The sequence below is a fragment of the Myotis myotis genome, unplaced genomic scaffold (genome assembly GCF_014108235.1).
Source record: "Myotis myotis isolate mMyoMyo1 unplaced genomic scaffold, mMyoMyo1.p scaffold_m19_p_1, whole genome shotgun sequence".
In the NCBI taxonomy this organism is placed as follows: Eukaryota; Metazoa; Chordata; class Mammalia; order Chiroptera; family Vespertilionidae; genus Myotis; species Myotis myotis.
This window is the reverse complement of record NW_023416313.1, coordinates 198,198,627-198,226,267: the sequence shown is the minus strand read 5'-3', so window position 1 is coordinate 198,226,267 and position 27,641 is coordinate 198,198,627. Positions and strand designations below refer to the sequence as shown.

Genomic DNA, 27,641 nt, shown 5'->3' with positions numbered 1-27,641 from the left:
ATCATTACATAAGAGTACGGTCTTTTCTTTTTTTAGTTTTATTCATTTCAAACGGGCCGGATCTGGCCCGCAGGCCGTAGTTTGCCCACCTGAGAAATTCATTGCTACCTTGGGAGTTAACATAACTAACTGAAGTCATCAAGAAAACTATATTCTACTATCAATTAATCGCCAAACACCAGGAAAATTATCATCGTTACCATTATAATTCAAAATAGACACTATCAAGTGGTTTTCCTGGGATCGGGTTCAGGAACCAATTGCTTCAGCTCCATTGGAATCCCTAAGGAGGAAGAATTCTCACTTCTCCCTGCCTTACCAACTGTCAGCCTCCAACCGCTCCTCTTCTGTGTAATCGGCTTAAAACACATCCCAGATGCCAATGTTTGATGTCCAGGACAAACGATGTGGTAACTGCCTACCAATGCTTGGGGAAAAGTGAACCAGACTCTAGACTAGACTTAGGCACTGGGAGATAGAGGTTTGGGGAGATTTCCCAAAAACCGCAGGTGGCCAGAAGGGTTGTGGGAGAGTTGGTTGAATGGTCCCAAAGGCCTTGGACCCTAGATGGTTGGGGATCTGCAGTGTACCTGGCGCACGGTTCAACTTTTCTCCGTGACTTGGAACCGCAAGCTCCGCGCCTGCTAGCCCACGCCAGGGCTTGGACTACATTTCCCAGAGGGCTTTGCTCCCGGGTTTTGAAGTAAAGTACTAGGGCGCGCCAGGGAGGGGAAACCACGGTTGGTGAGCACCGCTGGGGCACCTCGCTGTGCTGCTGCAAGATGATTGGGGTCCTGCTCCTGCTCCTCCTTCTCCCCCTTCTCCTATTCATCGCTGCACCCCAAATCAGGTCTGTGCAAATGTAATGTCTTTTCTTGCGAATCTTCGGGGGCGGGGGGACGGGCATCTATCATCACGGAAGCTCTGTTCTTCAAAAGAAGGAAAAGGAGAACTCCCCGGTGGGCTCCATGTGGGCCTAGGCCGGGTTCGGTTGGTCTGAGGGGGTCCGGCTGCCCTGGATGCGGGGAGGGCGACACTATCAGACCCCAGGCCGAGGGACGGGATTGCATACCGGCGCGCCCTGCTTTGTTTCTCCTGCCCCCCTTTTTCCTCTAAGCAGCCTTTGCTTCCGGCTCCAGCAAACCCCGAGTGCAGGGCTACCTCAGACACTTAAGTTTACAGAGTTGGGGGTTTCAGACCCCAAAATAAGGTGTGCACCCCAAGACTCTATTCCCCGTAGCCCCCACGCCTTGAACCGGCCCTTTCTAGCCTCTTGCTTCCAGCCTGTAAAGTACAATGGAGCCATTCAACTTTCTGCTTTCCGAAACCGGCCTTTGATGGGAATCGTGACATCTGCCGCCCATGCCTGCTCTCTTGTTACTGTTAGATGCGCTCTTTCTCTGGGCGACGTTGTAAAGGAGAAAAAGTGATATCCTGCACCCAACCCTGTCCTCAGAGCAGGATTATCGGGGTCGAAGTCCATCCCTGGGGTTTCAGGGTGGGGCGGCGAGGACGCGGGTGGCGCTCCATTAACCTGGTGATGCATCAGGCAATAGCTGGCCAAGTGTCCGCAGAGACTCAGCAGCGAGCTGCCGAGCAGGCCGCCTGCTGATTGGTCTGAGTAAATCACCAGGAGTGACGATGAACCAGTGACTGGAAGGACACAGCCTCCTGGGGGCGGGTGGTGCAGGGGCGGAAGCTGGGATGCAGTCGCTGCCCGTTGGAACGTGAAGGCGCGCAAAATTTCACTCTTATTTCTTCTTGAATTCACCTCTTCTTTCCCCTCCTCCCCACCTTCCTCTGGCCCCTCATCCAGTTGTATTTTTCCTCCCCTCTGAACACTCATTGCTCCTACCTTTAGGCACCCTTGGGTGCCCGTACTCAGAAGACAACGGCTGCTTTTTTAAAAAAAGAGGAAGGGAGAGAGAGAGATAGAAACATCAATGATGAGAGAGAATCGCTGACTGGCTGCCTCCTGCATGCCCAATGGGGATGGAGCCCTGACTGGGAATTGAACTGTGTGAGCTCCACGCTCAACCACTGAGCCACTGCGCTGGGCTGCTTTTTCTCTCTCCACAACACCAGAACCTCGTATCTACATAGAATCTCAATGGAAAGTTGAACCTGAAATGAAAATTGGGAGGGCAGGAGCGGGGTGGGTAAGAGATCAACCGAAGGACTTGTATGCATGCATATAAGCACAACCAATGGACGTAAAACACTGGGGGGTAGGGGAGGCCAGGGGACTGTCAAGGGCGGGGGGAGAAAAAAGGAGACATATGTAATACTCTTTGTAATACTTTAAGCAATAAAAAAAAAAAAGAAAGAAAGAAAATAGTGCTCAGACCTCAGCGAGATGCTTCTGAGGAAGATTATACTCCAAGAGTCATGTTCCCAGCTGCCTAGTTAGGTCATGGGAGCTAGGCCGGAGCTGGCTTTCATTCCTGCTGGTTTGGGAGAAGAAAGGCCTGAATAGAGGTCCTAATACATTGTCCCTCCTGGAGCTAACGCTGAAGAGATGTGGGAAACGGGGCGGGGGAGGCTGACACCTTATCTGCCTCCTTTGCACTAAGCAGGGGAACTTTAGTGGCTAAGAGTGTGTACCTTGCAATTCTAAGTTCAATGTAAAAGGCTGAAATGCCTTTTAAAAATGCATCTCCTAGTGAACGGATTCTTTCAATTTGAGCTTCAAGATTTGCAGAGAAGAGAAAAGAACAATCTGAGGCCTGCTAATTACTGTTTGTATATTCATTTCTGTAGAAATGAAGAAGAGTGCAGTGCTTAAGGACAAGGACTCTAGTGAATTAAACCAGAACTTGAATCTCTGCTCCCTTTTGTACTTCTGTTTCCTTTTGTCTTATTTTTAATTGTGTGTGTGTGTTTTTCTGTTTGTTTTGTCCCAGGTTGACAAGCTTTCATAATTTTAACTTTTGTGTTGGATTAGCTGTTTTTCAAAGCCATTAAGTGCTAATTATAAACATATTGATATAAGTGGACCAGTTCTTTCTTCTATCAGGCTGAGTCTTGTGATTCCCTGAAATTTAGGGAATTTTTAGGAAAATTTAGGGCCTAAATCATAGAAGAACTCAAACCAAAGCCAGTTGCCAGGCTAATCAAATATTCATTTGATTCAGTTCTTGTACTGTAGGGAGTCACTCAAATTATTATTGCCCTGTAATAGCCTCACTTTTATTCTTGAGTGAGGACAGAAAACTTTTGTTTTCTTTCCTCTGACCTTCCTTAAACCTATAAAAGGATAGCCGTAGGCCGAAACCGGTTTGGCTCAGTGGATGGAGCGTCGGCCTGCGGACTGAAGGGTCCCAGGTTCGATTCCGGTCAGGGGCATGTACCAGGGTTGCGGGCACATCCCTAGTAGGATGTGCAGGAGGCAGCTGATCGATGTTTCTCTCTCGTCGATGTTTCTAACTCTCTATCTCTCTCCCTTCCTCTCTGTAAAAAATCAATAAAAATATATTTAAAAAAAAAAAAAAAAAAAGATAGCCGTAGAAGGAACCAAAGCAAGCCTTATCCTTGAGATCTGAAGACACGGGGGTTTGCAGGATCCTCTGGTTGAAACAAGGAAAATGAAGAACTGATGGGCTTTCCTTCTGTGTCTACAGGAAAATGCTATCCAACGGGGTGTGTACATCAACTGCCCAGCTTCCAGGGAAGGTGGCAGTGGTTACTGGTGCCAACACAGGCATCGGGAAGGAGACAGCCAAAGAGCTGGCTCAAAGAGGCAAGTTTATCTACTTCTAATTCTCTGCTGCCATTTTACCTTGCAATGATGGCCATTCTCATTTATTTCCTCCCAATCCTGGAATTCAAGAACATTCCAAGTGCCCCACTGACTTGCTGGTGTGAGCCTAGTACAATGCTCTCTATATAATGAGCACTTAATGAGTATTGTTGATTAATCTTCTTTCCTCATTTACTCCTCAGATGCCTCTGTTGTGAAGTAGGGATAAAATAAATAAAACAGTAGAAATAACATCCAGCATCAGTATCTATATATATAAAAACCTAAGCGACCGGCAGACCTTTTGACCGGTAGCTATGACGTGCATTGACCACTAGGGAGCAGACGCTCAACACACAGGCATGGAAACATGGAACAGACTGATGAATCTCAGATGGATTCATGCACCAGTGGGGTCCCTCGGCCTGACCTGCGGAGATCGGGCCAAAACTGGCTCTCCGACATCCCTCGAGGGGTCCTGGATTGCAAGAGGGTGCAGGCCAGGCCAAGGGACCCCACCGGTGCACAAATCTGTGCACCAGGCCTCTAGTTAAGTCTATAATACCCACTCAACAACAGAGCTGACAGTTTGTCTCTTATGCATTGGTTGGCAGGAGCGCGTGTCTATATAGCTTGCCGGGATGTGCAAAAGGGGGAATTGGTGGCAAAAGAGATCCAGACCATGACAGGGAACCAACAGGTATTCGTGCGGAAACTGGACTTGGCTGATACTAAATCTATTCGAGCCTTCGCTGAGGGCTTCTTAGCAGGTGAGTGCATAACCTGAGACTACGTTGTGGGTCTTGCAACTTAGCTAAAAGGAAAAGATCCCTCTTTCTGTCTGATATATAGAAATGCTAGATAAAATATAACAAAACAAAAACACCTTTTGATTCACAGCAGAACTCAGTGGTAACAACGGGAAATCCTCAAGAGGCAGACATATAAAGTGAATTCTGAAAAGTCATGGCAGTGAGTAAGAACTAAAACCAAAAATCTCACAGGAGTGTCAGAACTCAACATGGGTTTTAGGGTCTGGAGATGAGGCTTTAGGCCCTTGAGAGCTGGGGAGCTGTATCTGAGGCTCCACATACGGAAGGTTGGGATTCACAAAAGGCCATCGGGTCCATGGTACAGGAGCTTAAAAAAGCCCAGGCTACCAGCTGAGGAACATGACAAAGAAGCTTATCATCTCTTCAGGACACAGATGGGTAAAGAATCATCTTCAGGAAATTAGAACCCCCCAGCTGGCATCTATGGGGCAGGGGGGATCTACACCTCAGAATAGTGTTAAGAATCTTAAGCTGAGAAATTAATGTAAAACCCTGTAGTATCACATGAAAAGCACATCCAAGAGCATTCTGTAGGCATAGCCCTTCATAAGCCAGGAAGCTAGGACTCCCAAGGAAAGGAACTTCCAGCATAATGAGCTTTTAGTCAGAAATTACCACATGAGAAAGGGAAACCTGAGAGAAAGTTGGCAGATGCAACAAAGAGGTGAAGCCAGTATTTCTTTTGGTGCCTGAATCCCAGTGGTGGGGGTGCATACAGAATGTCCTTTCTTCTCTTGCTTTGGAATCTTCCCATCCAGCTGGGAAGTCTTTCTGTTGGGAGAGGTGGATGGAACACTTCCCAGAAGCAGAGAGTAAGTTTTCCTGAATTGGGAAGCTTGGAAAGGCCATTTGATAGTGTAAGTTGGACTTTTGTCCTGCATAGTAAAAGTATGCAAGATTCAACTACAGTCTTAGAATAAAACAATACAAAATAAGTATGAAGGGAACGTGGAGGAAAGATTGAAGTCCTGCATCTCCATTTTCAGAGCTTAGGTGTGAGGCAGATTTCTAAGATGTAATAGCTATGGCTCCATCCCCTCTTCCCTACAGACGAAAAGCATCTCCACATATTGATCAACAATGCAGGAGTGATGATGTGTCCCTACTCCAAGACTGCAGATGGCTTTGAGATGCATATAGGAGTCAACCACTTGGGTAAGAAATCTGGTCTCATCACAAAAGCTAGAAGGAGCCTGAAGTTCCCCTTGAAAAACTTAGGGATGAGATTGAGCCATCTCTATAGTGTGTTTAGACCTCTCAGCCATAATAGACTGTCTATACCAGGGGTGGGCAAACTTTTTGACTTGAGGGCCACAATGGGTTCTTAAACTGGACTGGAGGGCCGGAACAAAAGCATGGATGGAGTGTTTGTGTGAACTAATATAAATTCAAAGTAAACATCATTACATAAAAGGGTATAGTCTTTTTTTTTTTTAGTTTTATTCATTTCAAACGGGCCGGATCCGGCCCGCGGGCCGTAGTTTGCCCACGGCTGGTCTATACTAATAAAGGATAATAGGCTAATTAGACTGGATGTCTTCCGGATGTCCTTCTGGACAAAGTCACGGTGGCAGGGGCCAAGGCAGAGGCAGTTAGCGGTGATCAGGCTGGCAGGGGAGGGCAGTTAGGGGGCAATCAGGCTGGCAGACAGAGGTGGTTAGGTGCAATCAGGCAGGCAGGCAGGCGAGCAGTTAGGAGCCAGTGGTCCCGGATTGCAAGAGGGATGTCTGACCGCCAGTTTAGGCCTGATCCCGAGGGGTCCCAGATTGGAGAGGGTGCAGGCTGGGCTGAGGGACACCCTCACCCATGCACAAATTTCATGCACTGGGCCTCTAGTCCTATATAATAAAAGGCTAATATGCAAATCAGTCAAACGGCAGAATGACTGGTTGCTATGATGTGCACTGACCACTCAACACAGGAGCTGCCCCCTGGTGGTCAGTGCACTCCCACAGGGGGAGCCTCTCCTGCCTCCACGACAGCACTAAGGATGTCCGACTGCCAGCTTAGGCCCTCTCCCCCTGGGCCTAAGCCATCAGTCGGACATTCCTCAAGGGCTCCCGGACTGCAAGACGACTCAGGCCTGGCTAAGGGCCCTTTCCCAATGAGTGCACGAATTTCGTGCACTAAAATATCATGGTCCTGCCTGAAAGCTCAGGGATAAACTCGAGGCTCACTCAATTCCACCACGTTTTAATCTGTGATTCAGATTCCGTTTACCGTGGGGCATTTTTGAACAGCATAATTGTATCAAGGGTTATGTTACATTCTTTGTAGTGACCCTTGTGGCCAGCATCAGATAGAGGCTGCCTGCTCTTACTACACTTGATCTTAGCCAAAAGGCCAAGAAGCGATGCCTGCTCTTAAAGAGTGATGTTACTCAAAGTTGGAATGAGATGGGACTTCATGTTCATATTCACATAATCCAGACCTACCTCATCCAACAGTGATTTTCAACTTTTTTCATCTCATGACACATATAAACTAATTACTAAAATTCTGTGGCACACCAAAAAATATATTTTTTTGCCAATCTGACCCCAAAAAAGGTATAATTTTGATTGATTTACAAATAATAATAATAGTAATTAACTTTTTATTCCAAAGTAACTTTAAAAAAATCAGGTGCCCCTAGAGAGTGTTATGCTGAACAAAATAAGCCAGTTAGAGAAAGACAAGTATCACATGATCCCACTCTTGTAGAATTTGGTTAGCAAAATAAACTGATGAATGGAATGGATCCAGAGATGTGGAAGCATGGAACAGAGTGCAGAATCTTGGGTGAGGGCAGGTGGGTGGAAGGTGATCAACCAAAGAACTTGTATGCATATGTACATAACACATGGACACAGACAATAGGGTGGTGAAGGCCTGGGGCAGGGTGCCAAGGAGGGCTGGAGGGGAGCTATGGGGGGGAAATGGGGACATATGTAATACTTTAACAATAAAGATTAAAATAAAAAATCAGGTGCCTATACTTCTATATAAGGATTTCTGGTGCCAACAATTAACCAAGCAGATACAACCTTATTATACAATGTGAACAAGAAGATGAAACTCTATTATATTTTTGGTTCAAGACAGGGGCTTACATACCAGAGGGCTATTGTCTGTGTAGGCTGTTGTCATTTCATTCATTCATTCATTCATTCATTTTTGTTAATCCTCACCTGAGGATTTTTTTTCATTGCTTTTAGGAGAGAATGGAAGAGAGGGGTGAGAGAGGGAGAGAGAGAAACATCGACTGGTTGCCTTCTGCACACACTGCAACCCTTTGGTGCGCAAGCCAATGCTCTAACCACTGAGCACACCAGCTGCTGTCATTTTTTTTTGTTTGCCAGTCTAAGTGAAAAAAGGTCAGTGCATATGACTAAATAGTTAGGTATTGCATGTTTTAAAAATTCTTGCGGCACACCAGCTAAAAATCTTTGTTTCTGTTTCCCCAAACCCTCACTGAACTTGTTCTGTAGTTGACAATGAATTAATGAGGCAAAAAGCCTTATTCCTGAGTCCTCTTGCTCCCCATAGCTGAGCCCTACTCACCGCTGCTCCCTTCACCCCTGCACTGGCCCTGAACTCTGTTAATTCTAGTTTTTCTTACAGGTCACTTCCTCTTGACCCATCTGCTGCTAGAGAAGCTGAAGGAATCAGCCCCATCAAGGGTAGTGAACGTGTCTTCCTTAGCACATGCCCTGGGAAGGATCCATTTCCATAATCTTCAGGGCGAGAAATTCTACAGTGCAGGTCTGGCCTACTGCCATAGCAAGTTAGCCAACATTCTCTTCACCAAGGAACTGGCCCGGAGGCTAGAAGGTAGGCTTAGAAGAAATGAGTGTGGAGACATGAGTCGGGGAAGGAGCTCAAAGCCATAGGAACAGAAACTGTTTTCTGGAGCCTGTCCTCTGGCCAAGGCCTGCTTCCATGACTAGTTGGGTCTAGGTTTAGTAAACCGCCCATCAGTGAATATTGGAGATGGCCGACAGGGGATGGAGACATTCTGACTGTGAGGCTGAAGGCTTGGTTTCACCACTTCCTAGCTGTGTGACCTGCAGCAAGTTAACTTTTCTGAGGCTTGCTTCCTCATGTAAAATGGGACCACTTCACAGGTTGTTGTCAATTCAGGCTTCATGAGCAAGTCAAGGTTTTTTACTCATAGTGAAACTAAGTACAAGCGAGGGACCTGAACTGGCACTAGATACAGCCATTAGGATAAAGCAAGTGCAAGGGTGGGAGGGGAGTGGGGGGTGACTCCTAACAGCAAAGGGTCAAATAAGAGGGAAATGTATGCTTGAGGAGGGGACTCTCCAGTCACAGATAAACACAGTTCCTTAGCATCATCCACTCTGGATTTCCAGGAAAGACAAAGGAAATCCAGGGTGGACAGTTGGAGTTGCTTAGGAGTTGAGTTGGGCAGAGTTCAGGCCGAAGGAATCAGACACAGGAGCCCCCATTGGTCAGCTCAGTTCACATGTCCAGTCTATGCCCAGGACATGACATTCTGATTAGAAATTAAATGGGTTACAGTGTGGGCGGGTTGAGGGGGCTGAGGAACGTTCCAGGTAGAAGGGGAGAATGAATGAAGTTCTGGGCTCAGTTTGAGAAACAGAGAGAAGGGCGGTATGGTTTGAACATAGAATATAAAATATGGGTCATTTAGAGTAGATCTTGAGTTGAAAATAAATAATAATCCACAGTCCTTTATCTGTCACTTGTGAAATCTACAAAGGACTAAAAATTCAGTTTTTGTATAAGTTGACACCAGAGCACATTAGGCAGCAAAACTTCATCTGTACTAGGAAGAGTAGTAATAGACAGAATATGTATGTGTATCATATTCGCTTTATGATACAGAAAACAATTGAAAACATTTCTGGCCCCAAGGATTCCAGTGAAGAATTTGGGACCAAAAATGGTGTATGTATAAATGCCATTTGTACTGGTAAATGTATAACTGTACCAGACACTGTTCTTTTTTGTTTTTTTAGTATTCAAAACAGTTTACTCTTTTTTTTTTTAATTGTTTAAAGTATTACGTATGTCTCCTTTTTCCCCCGATTGACCCCTCCCCGGCCACTCCCACCCCCAGGACAACACTAGACACTATTCTAAGCTCTTGTACATATGAACTCATTTAGACCTCAGAACAATCCATTGAGGTGCAGATCTTATGATTATCCCCATTTTATAGATGAGGAAACTGAGTCACAACATCCAGAGCTTGCCAAGGTCACACAGCTAATGAGTGGTAGAGCTAGGATTTGAAACGGGGCAGTGTGTATTCATGTCATCTTCTCTCTTTGGCCCTTCAGCAACATTAAATCCTGTCTTCCCCTCTCTTTACGGCACACCCTCCTCAGGCTCTGGCGTTTCAGTGTATTCTGTACACCCTGGCACAGTCCACTCTGAATTGGTTCGGCACTCATTTTTCATGAGATGTATGTGGCGGCTTTTCTCCTTCTTCATCAAGACCCCTCAGCAGGGAGCCCAGACCAGCCTGCACTGTGCCTTAGCAGAAGGTCTTGAGAACCTAAGTGGGAATCATTTCAGGTATGAATATATCTGTTTTTGAAGATGAAATTCTATTGCCTAAAGGAAATAATGTGGGTTTGGTGTTCTATACCCTTTTTAAAAAGCACATTGTCTAACATAGTTTTTGTCCTTTAATTCTAGGGTTTTTACCTTTTAATAGGGGAATTGGACCCATTCACACTTTTTTTGTGGTAATTGCTAGGTTTGATTTTATTCATGTCATCTTTTATTTTATGTTTTCTGGTTGTTTCTTTTATTCCTATATTTTGTTCTGTCAATCCAATTTTCTTTGTTCCTTGTTAGAATCCTAGTTTTATTTATTTTTATTTTTTAAAAAGAATTTGAACCTGTATTTCTTTATTGTCTTCAGGACTGAAATAGTATCAATGGACTCATTTCTTGAATAAGTGAAGACTTTTTTAAACTTTTTATTAGAGAATTTTGAATATACACAGCAGTAGACAGAATAGCATCTCGAATCCCCATATACCCATAATCCAGCCTCAACAACCATTACCCATGGCCAATCCTGCCCCATCCCAATCTACAACCCCTCATGAAACCACTATCCTTCCCATATTTTTCTCATCCCATATTATTTGGAAGGAAATCCCAGATATTACATAAGATCAAATTCTTAGGGTGTTTTTACCTCTACCTTCAAGATTTTATGGAAATGACCTGAAATTTTAGAGGATGGACTATACATAAATTAAGGTTGGATTGGGAGGTAGGAAGTCAGATCATGAAAGGCCTATAATGCCAGACTGAGAGGAGCCACAGTTTTCAGTAGAGAGAGACATAATCTGGTCTGTGCGTTAGAAAAACATCCCTGGTGGTGACTTTGTTTAATGAATTAATAGGTATCCCAAGTGAGAGATAATGAGTTCCTGATTTAGGGTAATGACGATTGGAATGAAAAGAGCAGTTAAGTGAGAAAGGCAGAATTTTTGCCATTTGTTGACTAACTGAGTGAGAGAGTAGGGGAAGATTTGAGACAGCATACATGAAAAATTGTGTATAACTCAGGGCTCTTTGATTCCAAAGCAGTGGAATTGGATTCTAGCTAGCATAAGCAAGAAGGGAATTTACTAAAATATGAGGATACTCCCCGGTCCAAAGAGAAGACTGAAGAGCCAGGCTGTAGTATTTGAATAATTTTTACAGCACATCGTAGCTCCCAAGGCACCTTCATGCCTATTGTGTCTTTTGCTCTTCACCCTAAACTATGAAGAGTGTGAGGCTCAGCGCAGTGGAGGCTGCAGAGGCCAAGTCATTCCCAGAGGCACACAGAGCCTTTGCTTCTCAGTGATGAACTTTTCACTCGGAAATGGCAGGCCGTGCCGGCGAGTTCCCTTAAACCGAAGTGCTTTATTTGTAAGGCTTGTTTTTAAATGCAAAGACTCATTTAAGTCATTTTTCTCAAACTCTCGTGCATTTAAGAACCATCTGGAGAACTGGCTAAGAACAGAGTCTGGGCCTCTCCCCAGAGATTCTGATTGAGGAGGCCTGGCATGTCTCACAGGTTTCCAGGCGACGCTCCTGCTGCTGGTCCCCAGCCCACACTTGGAGTAGCACGGTCTCAGTGGACACAGGGTCAGGAGTTTGCTTCATGTCATTACTTCAGACTTATCAACTCAGCTTTTCACCTTTGGAATTTGCTTAGTATGTCCAGGAAGCAGTTTTCTTGAGAAAAGTTTTAAAATTTGCTTTTTATATTATTTCAAAGATTGTGATCTGTTTACTCAATCATTTAAAAAAAGAAATAAAAACCTCCATTGAATACCTACTGTGTACTAGATGCAGAAAATACAAAACTGAGTAAAAGTATTATCCTTGAAAAAAATTTCTGGTGCAAAGTTGAGATATCCACGCTGCATTTAATGGAGACTTAAAATAATTAGAATTACAGCGATGAAGAGAAGGTATGTGAAACACTGGGTACCTTGTTACCATTTCTTTTCTGCTATCATCTTTTCCTTCTTTCGTTATTTATGAAGCTGACTTTACTTGTTTTTTTGTTTGTATGTTTTTGTTTTTAGTTTAAAAACAGGTGGACCGGAAATAAGTGTTTTTGTGTTGTTTTATTTACCATTCTAAGCATCTGTGACCAATGTAAATAGCAGGATCTCAGGTCCATGACACTGTACAGGTCCTATAGATTGGACCTCAGAGATTTATTTGAACAAAATGGACATAGGTATCAAGCAGGTACTGATAATACAATTAAATATATGCATACAAAGGAGAATGTTAAGACTAAATGATACACATTTATATCAAACAAAGCATTCTGATCAGAGGTGGTCTAGTGTGATCTAAAATGGTAATTACAGCCCAGCTGACGTGGCTTAGTGGTTGAGTGTAGACCTATGAACCAGGAGGTCACAGTTCAATTCTGTTTGATTCTCAATCAGGGCACTTGTCCGGGTTGTGGGCTCGAGGCGTGCAGGAGGCAGCTGATCAATGATTCTCATCGATGTTTCTCTCTCTCTCTCCCTCTCCCTTCCCCTCTGAAATCAATTTAAAAATCTCAATGGATTGAGATAATACTCCAGAGAATGACAGTTTAAAAAAAATAAAATAAAATGGTAATTACATCTTCTCTGGGGTAAGATTGGAGGATGAAGAGCTAGGACAGACACTGGATCTGTGAAGTGCCTAGAGGACATGCCACCCCTGCGTTGTTTTTCCGTCGTATTCCTCATCCCAGGCAGAGAACAGACTCCATTCTCAACCCCTCTCTTTCCCTTCCAGTGACTGCCGGGTGACGTGGGTCTCTGCCCAGGCTCGGAATATGACAATAGCAAGGCGGCTATGGGACGTCAGCTGTGACCTGCTGGGCATCCCTCTGGATTGACAGGTGGTGGCCGTTGGACCCAAGAGAAGTGTGCAGCAGACTACTCAGTGCTCCCTGCCAAAATGACTCTCCTTCAGGGTGGCCAAACCTTGAGCACAAAGGGAGCAAACCTCCGGCCTTGGCAGCTCTCTGAGAGAAGCCCCGTGCGCACTGCCAGGCATCGCCACGCCTTGCATCTGTCCAGATCAACTTTGCTCCCCTCCTTGCCAGTTACTAGAGATATCACAGGACAAGTACCCCCTCGGGACCGCCAGCTCATCTGTTCCCTCTGAGACCCACCGCCTAGGAGAACCTAAGCTCTGGCAGGGTTGATTTGTGGCAGTTTGGACTCATTTCTACCCTCTCTGTTCACGGTGTATTGTCTCCCAACCAAACAACCTTCACTTGGAGAGGGCCACGCTACAGCCTGAGCTGGATCCAGGAGTGATGCTGGCTCGCTTGGCTCAAGAGCAGGGCTTGTCCCTCACCTCTTAAGAAAACCGTCGTAGGGCCAACATCTGGATTCTTTCAGGAAATGTAACTGAATCTGGATTGTGGGATGGCTCTCTCTCTCTGACAACCTAAAGCCACTGCTCAGACACGTTCCCATGCCTAGACCATGGAAGAGCTTCCTTTTCTAAGAAGTTTGGAGGTTTGGGAGGATGGCAGAAACATGGGGGAAGGCAGAAATAAAAATGAAGTTTAAACTCTCATTTCCCTGCTATTTCTCTGACCAGCAAGGAGGTAATGAAAGGATCCGTTTGAGAAGGTAGGCAGGCCTCCTGACATCAGTTACTGACCCCAGACCCATGGAGGCCTCCTTTTTGTGCTGTAGTTTCTCTTTGGTGATTGTTATTGAATATATGTGTTCCTATGTACTTTTGCAGTTGGGAGTATTGTCACAAAATTTGAAGTAGCCACAAAGGAACAGTATTAAACTGGACCCTGATGCAGGTAAATGATCAGAGATGGAGCAAGCCAGTGCCATCCAGTCTTTGATACAAATGGCTAGAGCTGCAAGGGGAAGCAGATTCTGTTTATGTTGATAACTACCCACCAAGAAGCACATGAGTAGCAGGAATTCAAAGATAATAGGCCTGGAAGGTAATGAAGGGACTAAAGGATTTTTTTTTAAGCTGAAGATGGTAATATCCAGCCATAGAATTAAGGGTGAGCACCCGAGTTAGCAAGGCTGATAGAGCACTATCTTAAACACCAGTCAACCAATGTGGCAGAAAAAAAAACAAAAAAACCCCAATTCCTTATTTAGCAAAATTATCTTAAGGACTGATACTGGTAGTCAATTTAATAATTTTTTAGGGTTATCTCCTTACGTATCTTGACAAGCATACAATGACTATTTGCTAAAAACAAAACAAAAAACAGCTACATTGTATTTGGAGAACTTTTTAAAATGTGTTTTTGATTTTTTTAGAGAGAGGTAGAGACATCAATGTGAGAGAGAAACATTGATCCGTTACCTTCCTTTCAGTGCACGGGATGATGCTCAACCAACTGAGCCACACTTGCCAGGGCTTATTTGGAGAACTTTTTATCAAAAGTAATGTTGCCAGCCCTAGCTGGTTTGGCTCAGTAGATAGAGCGTCAGCCTGCGGACTGAAGAGTCCCCCGTTCAATTTCTGTCAAGGACACACGCCCGGGTTGCCAGATCGATCCCCGGTGGGGGGTGTGCAGGAGGCAGCCGATCAATGATTCTCTCTCATCGCTGATATTTCTATCTTTCCCTCTCTGAAATCAATAAAAACATACATATTTTTAAAAAAGTAATGTTGCCAAAGGAAATCTGAAGAATTGCTACTGTTTTCATCACTTGTTTACAGTATGTTATCCTAGTAAGAGTTTGAGATTTTCTTGGACCAACAATTATATATATACTTTGGTGGGGAAAAGAGTTATAGGACCAAGTCTTCTCATATTTGTAAATTAATAATCTTTTGTTGAACTTGTTTTGACTATATTTAGAAGTGGCCACTTTATGGAAAACTTTTTGTAATAGTGCAGTGGAATAACTGAATTAATATTTTACTTAATTTATATTTATCTGTCAATGACAAATAAAAATTTTTGATTATTTATTGTGTTTTAATTTACCAGAATAAAAACTATAAGAATTAAAAGAAAGTTTAAATAGAGTCAACAGAAGAAAACAATTGACGTTTAATTATAGTTGAAAGAAGAAACACTTCATTATTACGGGTATGCAATCATTTCTCATTCTAATAATAATCTGTCCCAGTCTTTCTACACTACAGTCTCAATTGAAATGCCATTAACTTCAGTTGTGTGATAATTTGACCATTCCTTCACCCATTTTCTACTTTCCTGTGGTGATGCTGTTCAAAGATTACTTTCCACCCCAGGTTAGCTCTCCTTTTGTGCCCGCCCCTTCGATAACTGGGATTTTACAGTACACTGCCGGACAATCTCAGGCTTTGCTCTATGTGCTTAATTTTAGGAGATCAACAAGTTTCTTGAATCAATGGTTAATGAACTCAGTCTAATAAAAATAAGGGCCCAGGAGATTAAAATCACCAAATCGTCCTCCTGAACAGACAGGTATCTTTTAATGTGTGTGGGCAGTTTTAAATACTGGACTGCCAAACAAACATTTCATAACGGGCTCCATAGGCAAACCATGAAATCGGTGAAAATAGGAATTCCCTTCCGCTGAACCACGAAAACCCGTGGAGCGCAGGAAGGACTTGAACACCTTACACTCACGGGAACAGACTGGAGGCGGGTCGCCCCGGCTCACCCCGTTATACATCGCCAAGCGCAGAGTGACTCTTTTCATCGTCAGCGCATGGCCCGACCCCTGCACAGTGACTGCTGACATTAAACATCGCTGGGTTCATGTTTCGGGGGTCACAACGCCCGGTGACCACTTCTGAAAGCAGGTGTCCCCCCCCCTGGAGGGCAGGCCGGAACCTGGCCCGAGTACCTTTCAAGGGCTGAAAACGACCATTCGGTCAGGACGCGAACTAAGTTAGTCAGGGGGCCGAAAAGTGCGAGGACAGGTAATGTCCAGTCGCACGCCGACACCCAACCAATACGCTCAGCGTCACCCCTCGGCAGCCGCGGCGCTGGGGTCCACCACGCCCCTCAACTCGTGACCTCCGGGTAGGCCCGCCCTCCCCGCCGAACTACAGCCCCCGGCATGCACCGCGGCGCCCGCCCTTCGCCCGGAGGCGGGGCGTGAGCGGGGCGGAGGCGGGACCCTGAGCGGGGCTGCCGCGCTGCCCGATCCGCGGCCCGCACAGTCCCCTCGCTGTGGCGCGTCCCCGAGCCCGCACTGGGTGTTTCCGGAGGTGTGAGACTCCCGCCAGCCCGGGCGCGCCGCCGGCTTCACAGGAGCCTCCGGGCAGCGCAGCCCGCCCGCCTTTCCGTCAGGCTTTCGCGCCCGGCGCCCCCGCAGTGATGGCGTGAAGAGGGTGGGCGTTCCGGTCCGGGAGGCCCCCGCCGCGGCTCCGGAAGCGCCTCTTCCTGGGCGGCCGTGGTGGTGGTCGCCGTGATGTCTGCGGGGCTGGGTGGCTGACCCCCGTGGGTGCAGCAGGCCCGGGTCCCGAATCTCGGCGGCCGCTGCTCGAGCGCGGCCTGCGCCATGGCCACCTCCGCCGCCTCCTCGGAGCATTTCGAGAAGCTGCACGAGATCTTCCGCGGCCTCCATGAAGACCTCCGGGGGGTGCCGGAGCGGCTCCTGGGGACCGGGGGCACAGGTGAGGCGGGGGGGGGGGGGGGCGGGGACTGGGGGACAGGTGAACGGGGCGGGCCGGGGGACAGATGAGGCGGGGGCGGGCCGGGGGGACAGGTGAGCGGGGCGGGGCGGGGACCGGGGGGACAGGTGAGCGGGGCGGGGCGGGGACCGGGGGGACAGGTGAGCGGGGCGGGGCGGGGACCGGGGGGACAGGTGAGCGGGGCGGGGCGGGGACCGGGGGGACAGGTGAGCGGGGCGGGGCGGGGACCGGGGGAACAGGTGAGCGGGGCGGGGACGGGGGGGGGGGGCGGGACGGACAGGTGAGGCTGGGCCCTGGGAACTCGGCCCGCTGCAGTGGGAGGAGAAGCCCCCACCCTCTTCCCAGACCCGAGCCCTGGCTGCCCCCCTGGTCTCCCAACGCCCCCTCTAGGGCTGGCAGCTGGCGGGGCGCGCCCAGGACTGGCGCCCAGGACCTCCCCGTCCAAGTAGGGTGCTCAGTGGTGGACCTCGGAGTGTCGTTTCCTTGGGATTCTTCATCCTCCAAATTTTTCTCATCTCACTTTCACTGCGGCAAGAAAAGTATAGGAGACTTCAAAGATTCGGTTCTGTATTTCGGTAGAATTGATTGGCTTCTGTATTTTGTTTTATATATTTAAGTGGTTATTCTCAAAAGAGGTCCACAGTTTTCTGCAGACTGGCAAAGGATCCGTAGCACCAAAAGGGTTGAGAACATCCTAAGGAATCATAGTTTTGGGGGTTGGTCTTTAAAATCAGGATTGTGGCATGTAGGTGTGTGGTCCTCTTAGGAACTTTCTGCTAGACTGTGTCCTGCCCCATTATTTCAAAATTCAGGTTGCTGCAAGCTTGCCTGGAGGCGCTAGAGTTGTTCTGTTAAATCCTTAGGAAGCATAGTTCTTTGTCTGGTGGATAAGTTCAGGGCTCAGAGTTTGTGTTAGCTATGTGAGTTATCCAAAGTCATATGAATTGAATGGTGAGAGTGAAATTCATACATTTGTTTAACTTGTATTTATTGGGAGCGGTTATTGGGTGCCCAGTTCTGCTACAGATGCTGTTAATAATGCAAATTGCAGTGAAAAGATTTACAATCCCTGTTTTAGTGGGCTGCTGATAATATGTAAATACTAGAGGCCTGGTGCACAAGATTTGTGCACTGTGGGGCAGGGGGGGCGGGGGGTGGGGGTGGGCGGGGAGAGGTCCCTCAGCTGGGCCTGCTCCCTCTGCAGTCTGGGGCTCCTTGTGGGCAGTGGGACATCCATAGCTTTGCTGCGAAGGCAGGCTCCTGCCACTGCCCCTGCACTTGCCAGCTGTGAGCCCGGCTTCTGGCTGAGCTGCTCCCCCTGTGGGAGCCCACTGACCACCAGAGGGCAGCTCCTGTGTTGAGCATTTGCCCCCTGGTGGTCAGTGCGTGTCATAGCGTCATAGCTCAGTCTTTCTGCCATTAGGTCGATTTGCATATTAGCCTTTTATTAGATAGGCTAGGATAGGCTGAAGAGACCCTGTTAAGAGCAACACAGGCATACCTCGTTTTATTGCAGTTCTCCTGTTGTGTTTACCAGGTGACAGCATGCCAGCACTCCCTTCATCCTTTCTGCCATGTCCAAGTACCAATTTTACTATTACTTAATTGCTTTCTTTCTTTTTTAATATATTTTATTGATTTTTTACAGAGAGGAAGGGAGAAGGATAGAGAGTTAGAAACATCGATGAGAGAGAAACATCGATCAGCTGCCTCCTGCACACCCCCTACTGGGGATGTGCCCGCAACCAAGGTACATGCCCTTGACCAGAATCGAACCTGGGACCCTTGAGTCCATAGGCCGATGCTCTATCCACTGAGCCAAACCAGTCAGGGCATAATTGCTTTCTTTATATCAACTTATTTCATGTAAAATACATTTTTTAATACATGAAGTTATTTAAAATGGAATTTTATATCACTATTTTAAATGGGAAATCTGTAGAACCTATCTAAATGGTCAGAAAAATACAAGAAGGCAAAACAATGCTGTTTTAGTTTGATGTCAATTGCTCTGAAGTTGAAGCCTCTAATTAAAGACATACTAGCACCAAAAGACATGATATGAAGGATTGAAAGAGAAACAGAAGGGGTGGCTTTCTCACTGAGTCAGTTCCATGCCCCCACCAGTGGGTATGGCAGAGAAACAAGTGCTACAGCGTGCAGCTTCCCCAGTGAGCAGAATATGTGGGCTTTTCATTTGTTTTGCAGAAAAGGAGTGGATGAGGGTTAAATAGAGAAGTGCTTTAGGGTGTGCGTGAAGGTGGGAACCCGGATTTCAGAACCAGTATGGTTAAGCATTCTCATTGATGATAGTGTGTCTGGTCTCTCTCTCAGGATTGGGGGAGGTGGGGTAACAGTGATTAACTTAGACCTATAATGCTTCTTAATAGGGACACTATTAGCCTTTGGGGCCAGGTCATTGCTATGCAGGACTGTCCCAAGCACGGATATTCTTGTTCCCTAGGCACTAACTAAATGCCAGCCCTGATGCTCTCCCTTCCCCCTAGTCATTGTCATAACAAGTTCCCATACTTTTCTAAATGCCTTTTAGAAGTGATTAGGAACTATTACCCCCAACAAGGAAGGAATGGGGAGTTTATTCTACTCAGAGGGAATGGGATCTACAAATGTATGGAAGCAGGACTGAGCGTTTGAAACTGGTCTTATCTTTTCCAGAAGAGAAGAAGAAATTGATCAGAGATTTTGATGAAAAGCAGCAAGAAGCAAATGAAACGGTGAGAACAGAGAACAGGTCTTGTTTCTTTTATCTGGTGTTCATCTTTTTCAAAACGAATGCTTATGACCTGATCACCGATTAATTGTTCCTGCTTATTGATCCTGATTTTGATTATTTTTTACTAAATGAGACCAATTGATGGGGATGGGTGTTGGGGGTAGGTGTTAACAAACACAAATGGGTAAAGCTAGAAGACTGTCCCAAAGTGAGGCTTTGATAATACATTAAAAAAAAGATGTCCACCAGGATCATTCATTTTCTTTGTTAAACTTACTGTCACAAAATGTAGCTCCCAGGTGGTTCTAAGTCACTTTCCCTTCTGTTTTAAAAGATAACATTGTGACTGGATTTGGCATCTTGGGTAAGACATGCAAGGACGGGATGAGTTCTCAATCATAACCCAAAGCTGTCAGACGTTTTTAAACCAGAGAACTTCCTTCTTGCTTGAAGAACAACTTCCCTATTCCAGGGAAGTTCTGAGAAGTTAAGTTTATCTGCATCCTTTTCTCTGTTGTACATCTATTTTAAGAAGGATCAGACTGTGGAACCTATCTCCTTCATAATGGGACTACTAGAAACTTTTCTTTTCCAAACATATTTTTACTGATTTCAGAGAGGAAGGGAGACGGAAAGAGAAAAAGAAACATCAATGAAGATAATCATTAATCGGCTGCCTCCTGCACACCCCACACTGGGGATTGAGCCCACAACCCAGGCATATACCCTGACCGGGAATCGAACCATGACCTCCCTGTTCATAGGTCAACATTCAACCACTGAGCCACGCTGGCTGAGCTAGAAACTTTTCTTTTTTTTTTAAAATATATTTTATTGATTTTTTACAGAGAGGAAGGGAGAGAGATAGAGAGTTAGAAACATCGATGAGAGAGAAACATCGATCAGCTGCCTCCTGCACATCTCCCACTGGGAATATGCCCGCAACCCAGGTATATGCCCTTGACCGGAATCGAACCTGGGACCTTTCAGTCCGCAGGCCGATGCTCTATCCACTGAGCCAAACCGGTTTCGGCTAGAAACTTTTCTTAATACCTGAGTATAGATGGGCATATTCATGGCACCTGTTACAGAGCCAGTCTTCTGTTTTGGTTAACATCTTGGTAGCATTTAAAAAATCTTTTAGCTTACACCGATTTATTTGTTTGGTGCTTTCTTTCTTTGAACTTAGCAAAAGTAACCCATCCTAGGTAGATGAAAATAATTTATGTCCTCTTGAGAACATATTCAGGCTTTATATTTTACTTATCCCAAACAGATGGAAATCTCTGACATGGAGACCATTGATTTTCAGAAAGAGGAGGAGGAAGGGAAGAACCTTGATGCCAGATCCGTATCATTTTTGTACAGTAGACCTCAAAGTGCTTCATGATGGCACCTGAACCAAAACAGGCTAAGAACTCATTATTCTAAAAAGAGAACTTGAAGATTGTGAATTCTGACTTCTCTTTTTGTGTAATCTTGAGGTTTTTCCAGGTCTTTTTTTTTTTTTTCTCACCCGAGGATATTTTTTCCATTGATTTTTAGAGAGCATGGAAGGGAGGGTGGAGGGGGAGAAAGAGAGAAAGACATCAACATGAGAGAGACATTGATTGGTTGCCTCCTGCATGTGCCCCAACCAGGGCAGGGGATTGAACATGCAACCGAGGTACGTGGACGCCCTTGACTGGGAATCGAACTCTCGACCCTTCAGTCTGCAGGCTGACGCTCTAACCACAGAGCAAATTGGCCAGGGCAGTTTTTTCAAGTCTTATATATGAAATAGAAATAATATTTCCTGCCTTGTTGATTTGCTGTGAGGATTAAATGAATGCATATAAAAATGTTTAATAAGCTGTAGGTACTTGTTCATTTTTTCACTCATTCATCACATACTTTTTGAATACCTGTTCTGTGCTTGATAGGCACTGGGCAGACATCGGAGCAGCGGAGTGAGTGTGTCATGTGGTCCCTGCCCCTGTGGAGCATATCATTGAGTGATTATTTTGGGTTGTCTGGAGTTGGATTAGTCCAAACTAGGGAATGTCAAGATGAAACAGAAAAGAACCAGGCTGTCCACTCACTATTGTCTGCCTTCCTAGCTGGCAGAGATGGAAGAGGAACTACGTTATGCACCCCTGTCTTTTCGTAACCCTATGATGTCTAAGCTTCGAAACTACCGGAAGGACCTTGCCAAACTCCACAGGGAAGTGAGAAGCACGCCTTTGACAGCCACACCCGGGGGCCGAGGAGACATGAAATATGGCACATACACTGTAGAGAATGAGCATTTGGTAAGCTTCAGCTGTTTTTTCCCCCTTTGGGCCTGTGTATAAGAATTAACCATATTGTGGAGTGCAGTTCATGTTACAGTGTATACTACACGACACTTGTTCCCCCACCGTCCTCTTTCCTGCATCCAGCTCCCCTTTTCTTGGGTATTTACCCTACTGTATTTAATGCATATCTTTCCAAACCACATACTTATTTACTTTTCTTTGTATCCTTTATATGTAAAACAGTGCTTGGTATGTAGTGGTGGTAGGCAAGTGTTACCTAATCTTATTATATCTGAACTCTGTATTCTGACCCATTGATCCAGTTTCTTTCTCACATATGCCAAAAATTCATTTAGATTTTTAATTTATCAGAGTATTGTTACAAAATTAACACAAGCTTTCTTTTACATTTATATGATGACCCAGTAGCCCAGATACAGTAGAGAAGGCAGGATGCTTAAGAAGGGGCTAATACCTTGCTGTCTTGTAATAGAAAGTGAGCCAGATTGCCTCTTGCCTCAGTATTCTGATTTATAAAGTTAGACTGACTGGGTAGAAAAATCTATATTCTGAAACTCTAGAGAAGCTAGAGAGTTAAAGGAATAAAACTTCACAAAGCTTAAACTTAATGGGTTACTTTTGGGGTTGTATTCCATAATGCAAAGTTGAAATGGCCTGGCAAGTAGCATAGGAAAGAAATGGAAGTGCAGATTGCACATATGTAGAAAAGCTGATAATACCATTTTAAACAAATCCCATTTCATGATGCATCCTTATTATAATTGAAGAGACGTTCAGATGCTGCTAGCCTGACATTGCCGATGTCAAAACTAGAGTATTTGAGAATGGTGTAAAATTTTAAAGTTCACTTGTGAAGGGAGGGACTGGGAAAAGGCAGACAAGGCAGGTGGAGCTTGTTAGAGCAGTGGTTCTCAACCTTGGCTGCACATTAGAATCACCTGGGAATCTTTTTAAACTCCTCGGAGGATGAGGCCCAGAAATCAGGATTTTAAAAAGATTCCCAGGTGATTCTAATGTGCAGCCAAGGTTGAGAACCACTATGTTAGAGATGAGAGGTGAAAGTGACTTTGGTCATTTATTATACACACACACACACACACCCAAAACAAAAAAGGGGGAGATCAGTCTAGAGATAATTTTGCTTTAAAATGATCAGTTTCAGAAATTAGAAACACAATTTAGATATATACCACTTTCAGTAGAATTATTATTCCAAATCTGAGATTGATTTATGTAATCTTACTATCTTTTCCTGTTCTTTCTCAACCTAATCAGTTGAAAACCCCCATCTTTTATTTTTAAAAAGTGTTATTCCTGCTTCGTTTAAGCTAAAGTAGGTGGGGTTTAGTTCAACCTCATTCAGTAGTTTCCTCATCCACTGGTCCATATAACATGTATGAGGAATTCTTGTTACTTCTGATCTGGGAACCTGTTTTCGGCTGCCTTTTTTTTTTCAATGTTTATAGATTAGAGAGGGTGGGAGGAAGGACATCGATGTGAGAGAGAAACATCAACTGATTGCCTCCTGAGGATTGAGTCTGCAAGCTAGGTATGTGCCCTGACTGGGGATTGAACCCATGACCTTTTGGTTTACGGGACGATGCTCCAACCGAGCCACACCAACCAGGGCCCATTTTTGACTTCTTGATGGTGGTGTGTCGTGCTCAGTAATATGCCCTGTGAACTGGCCCCTTTTTTAATGTGTGTGTGTGTGTGTGTACATGTATGCTTTTAAAAATATGTTATTTACTTTAAAATAATATTTTTAATTTTAATATGTTTAGTAATTTAATATTGTATTTATAGTTTTGAGAGAGAGCGATCTATCCATTGTTTCAGTTATTTATGCATTCATTGGTTGACCCTGTATGTGCCCTGACCAGGATTAAACCCAAAACCTTGGCGTATTGGGACGATGCTCTAACCAACTGAGCTACCTGGCCATAGCTAAGAACTAGAGCTACACCCATTTCTGTCAGTGGTTAATTCTGGCCTGACAAAGGCTACTTCTTTCCTCATGTCTTCTGTGCTTAGGATTATAGGTGGAGTAAAACTTTGGTGGGGATTTAGAAAATTAGGGCACTTGGGAAATTAGGGCAGCTAGGCCATCTTACTCGGCCCTAAATACCTTCTTCCCTGAGAGCAAATCACCAGTGTGGCCACTTAAGTTTTTTCAGAGTTTTTGTTTTCTGTTTGTCTTGAAGTGAAATTCTTTGGAGGCTTACCAAGAGTGTGGCCACTTAAGTTTTTCTTCCAGCATGTGGCAGTGTCCCACCCAGACTTCTAATTGATTTCTGTATGAACTGAAAATGATTAGCTTTTGCATGGTCCCTTAATCCTCAGTATCAATCAGGTAGGAATCTTCGGTGAATTAATATGTTCTAGGGCTGTAGAGTTTAGTTGGCTTGGTTGCTGCCCATCAGTTATAAGCTATCATTTTCAGGTAGCTCCTGCACCCCAAATCTGGGCCACTGCTTCTCAGAAGTTGCTAGTTCAGGAAGCGCATGAACCAGTTCAAATTCATTACAAACAGGGAACATGCTCTGATGTTTTTAATCCTCCTTGCCTTGCCTCACTTAAGTGTAACAAGCAGTGCAGTGAGAGGCATTGTGATCCTGATTGGATTCCAAGTTCTGCTTTAGCCTGACCTTGAATAGGATCTTAGAGTTCATTACCATCCTTGTATGTCTTAAAGAAAATTAGCCTAGCCAGCATGGCTCAAGGGTTGAGTGTCAACCTATGAACCAGGAAGTCACTGTTTGATTCCTAGTCAGGGCACATGCCCAGGTTTTGGGCTCAGTCCCCAGTAGGTGGCATGGAGGCAGCCAAACAGTAAAAATATATTTAAAAAATAATAGTAATGAAAATTAGTCCTGGCCAATGTGACTCGGTTGGTTGAGTGTCCTCTACACCAAGAGGTCACTGGTTCAATTCCTGGTCAGGGCACATGCCCAGGTTTCAGCCCAGGAGAGGGCATGCAGGAGAGAGCCAATTGCTGTTTTTCTCTCATCGGTGTTTCCCTGCTTCTCTCTCTAAAATCAATAAAAATTTATTTTAAAAAATAATGAAAATTATTGCATACTATATCCCTTCTTACATAAGAGTGTTCATAAGGATTGTGTTGGCAATTACTTTATAGTGGAAGAACTTCAACATTTCTCTTTCGTAATCCTGTCAGAATCAGCTACAGTCTCAGAGGGTATTGCTTTTGCAAGGCACTGACAGCCTGAACCGGGCCACCCAGAGTATTGAGCGTTCTCATCGGATTGCCACAGAAACTGACCAGATTGGCTCGGAAATTATAGAAGAGCTGGGGGAGCAACGTGACCAGTTGGAACGCACCAAAAATAGAGTAAGTGGGGGCAAATGAGGAAAGGGGCAAGAGTCAGTAAAGTAGGTGGGCCCATTAAACCCTGATGGCATGCTCCTCCCCAGAGCTTCAGCAATTCTGAATTCAGAGTAAATGGCCTTTTAGGGCCTTATGCTTTTCTCAGTTTCTAGTTTGCATGGCTGAGAGATCTCCCTTGGAAGTAATTTTAACTCTAAGATTTAGAGATCATTGGAGGGGAAAAAAGAAACTTGGATTTCTGCATTTATTGAAGATTGTCAAATAAACATAAGATTGCAGCCACTCCATCCTTTTATTCCTGTATTACCACTCTGAGGTTTTGATTTCTCTTACATCTAGTGGGATATTCTGCTATTCTTATGAAAGTATCATCTCACAAGATCCTAGCTTTCCTGTCATTTAGAACCAAGGCTATTTTCCACATGTCATAAAATAGTACCACTGACAATTTATAGAGGTTCAATCCTGGACTGTAACTCTGTACTGTTACCTGAGGTAAGCTGGATACTTGTGGGAAGCAAATGGAAATAGGCCAATGATGGCTGTATTGGGGCCTCTAATCTATCACTCTAAAAGACTCTGAAAACTAACATTCCTTTCCATACATCTGCATGGAAATTCTGAAAATAGTACGACTTGCCAATGGAATGCTGTGCCCTTAATAGCATGAGGCAAATCCAGACTAAAAAACAGATACTGTGGGCAAGACTTAAATGGGAAAATATGGTTCAATGTGTGGGTTTGAGATAATTTTCTCATATATCTTAATAGCCGTAATTCTCCATTCTTACAATGAGTCGGAATGATGCCCTTCCCTCTGTAAAAATTCACAATAAAGTACTAAATTTAAGGTAAACTCTAGAAAAGGTAGCTTGCTTACAGATTGTTTTGATTTTTCACTTTTGTACATACCAGGTGAATTGGCTGAATTCAAAAGCCAAGGAATGGCCCGAGAGATCAACTTACCAAGGCCACTGGGGATTGGAGACAGATGGCAGGTGGCATCTGTTGAAATATCCTCCAGCTGTTAGATTAGTACCAGGCAAGCAAGAGGGAAAGGGTTTGTTTTTGTTTTTTGTTTTGTTTTTTTAAAAAAGGCTTAATTCCTTTCACAATTCAATGTAAGTATCTCTTAAAGGGATAAAGAAAAAATAACCATACCCCAAGAATGGTAATCCACCAGCCTATGAAAACAAACTGGAACTCAAGAGGCTCTCCTGGAGTTAGACTGGTGAAATTCAAATCTTAAATTGCTTCAGTTACTGGCAGGGTGTACACTTGAAGCCTTTCTGTTTTGAGTAGCCAGGCATGAGCTCTTGTCCCAGAAGTCCCTCACACAGCCTTGGGATATAATTCCTAAACCTACTTGACAAGTACTAAAGTATCTTGTCCTCTCCAGTTTCTTCTAATTATACTCAGAGGCCATCTTTTAAATTGGTTTGATTTCAACATATCCTTCTTAATGCCCACTGTCAGTTTAGGAGTGTTCACATTCTAGAGTGTATACTTTTGAAAGAAGGGGAAAATAATTGCTATTTTCTCTTCTCAGCTGGTAAACACAAATGAAAACTTGAGCAAAAGTCGAAAGATTCTCCGGTCAATGTCCAGAAAGTAAGTTTTAGAAATAGTCACAAAATTAATTTCTCTTAACTCTCATGCCTTTCAACCAAGAGTGTAAAAGCTTTAAACTGTGACTTGCAAAGGTGAGATTCTAATAAAGCTGAAGAAATAAAGAATATTGTCTTGTGTATTTAAATATCCCAAGACAAAATCTTTTGTTAAAAGTATATGCTGCTCTGATTTGGAACTGTGTAAAATTTGTCCACTGAAAGCATATGTATATATGAAAGGGAGAGAGAAACATAAATGATGAGAGTCATTGATCCGCTGCCTCCTGCATGCCCTGTAGACAGCAACCAGGCATCAAACTGTGACCTCCTGGTTCATAGGTTGACACTCAACCACTGAGCCACACTGGATGGGCCACTGAAAGTACGTTTATTCCCAGCTTACATTCCTTAGAGAAAACAGCACATGGGAGTAATACAGCTTCATATTCGTAAAAACTTGATTAAAAAACTATTTTCACTGCTACCGCTTAATGCTCGCTTTTGGCTCTGCTTGCTCTTCGTCAGAGTCAATCCCTTACCTGGGAATTCTGTCTTGTTAGCAAAAAGTTGTTTAAAAATCCTTGATGTACGTGCTGACAACAAAATGAATTTGGGGTAAGTGGTAGTGTGCATGGATCAAAATCACAACTGAGTCATGGAATTATCAGGAGAGTGAGATTTTCCTAAACAGTTGTAAATTCCTTATGGAATAGGGGGAAACCTTCAGTTTAGAGTGAACATGAGAACCAGAGATTGGATTCTTTGTATTAACAAAAGACAGTAGATTTTTCTTTGAAGCTCCTATATTGCCTTTGTAGAGAAACCCTGGAGGAAAGAGAAAGTAAGAGAGGTACTACCCAGCTTCTGGTTACTTAGCACCTGTCCCCAGCTGCACGTCAGCCCTCGCGAGTCTGCCACAAATCCTTTTCTAACATATGCTCACAACTGTAGTTTGT

General features: G+C 44.6%; 2 protein-coding genes across 14 annotated transcripts in view; both read left to right on the top strand.

The window, feature by feature from the left end:
• Nucleotides 1–701: 701 nt before the first annotated feature.
• On the top strand, nt 702–14,073 carry RDH11 (retinol dehydrogenase 11). 2 transcript variants are annotated; one of them, XM_036310715.1, is made up of 7 exons: nt 703–850; nt 3,621–3,739; nt 4,354–4,509; nt 5,623–5,727; nt 8,176–8,385; nt 9,930–10,119; nt 12,859–14,073. In XM_036310715.1, the coding sequence occupies exons 1-7, from the start codon at nt 783–785 to the stop codon at nt 12,959–12,961; spliced, it is 951 nt and encodes a 316-aa protein (XP_036166608.1). In that variant the 5' UTR covers nt 703–782; the 3' UTR covers nt 12,962–14,073. The 2 variants fall into 2 exon arrangements, with proteins under 2 accessions (XP_036166617.1, XP_036166608.1); XM_036310724.1 differs by lacking the exon at nt 8,176–8,385 and having other exon boundaries at nt 702–850.
• Nucleotides 14,074–16,180: 2,107 nt separating this feature from the next.
• Nucleotides 16,181–27,641, top strand: part of VTI1B (vesicle transport through interaction with t-SNAREs 1B) — a 40,439-nt gene continuing 28,978 nt past the window's right edge. For 6 of the 12 annotated variants that reach the window (XR_004967745.1, XR_004967741.1, XR_004967744.1 and 3 more), the window contains exons 1-5: nt 16,187–16,677; nt 19,372–19,430; nt 21,529–21,720; nt 24,905–25,078; nt 26,625–26,686. Coding sequence is in view for 4 of the 12 variants with exons in the window: in XM_036310625.1 (XP_036166518.1) it covers nt 16,563–16,677; nt 19,372–19,430; nt 21,529–21,720; nt 24,905–25,078; nt 26,625–26,686 (602 nt within the window). In the remaining 8 variants the exon portion in view is untranslated. Of the gene's footprint in view, nt 16,678–19,371; nt 19,431–21,528; nt 21,721–24,904; nt 25,079–25,414; nt 25,571–25,990; nt 26,120–26,624; nt 26,687–27,641 lie in introns of those variants that run through there. The other 6 variants (XM_036310655.1, XM_036310662.1, XR_004967753.1 and 3 more) reach the window with 4 other exon arrangements.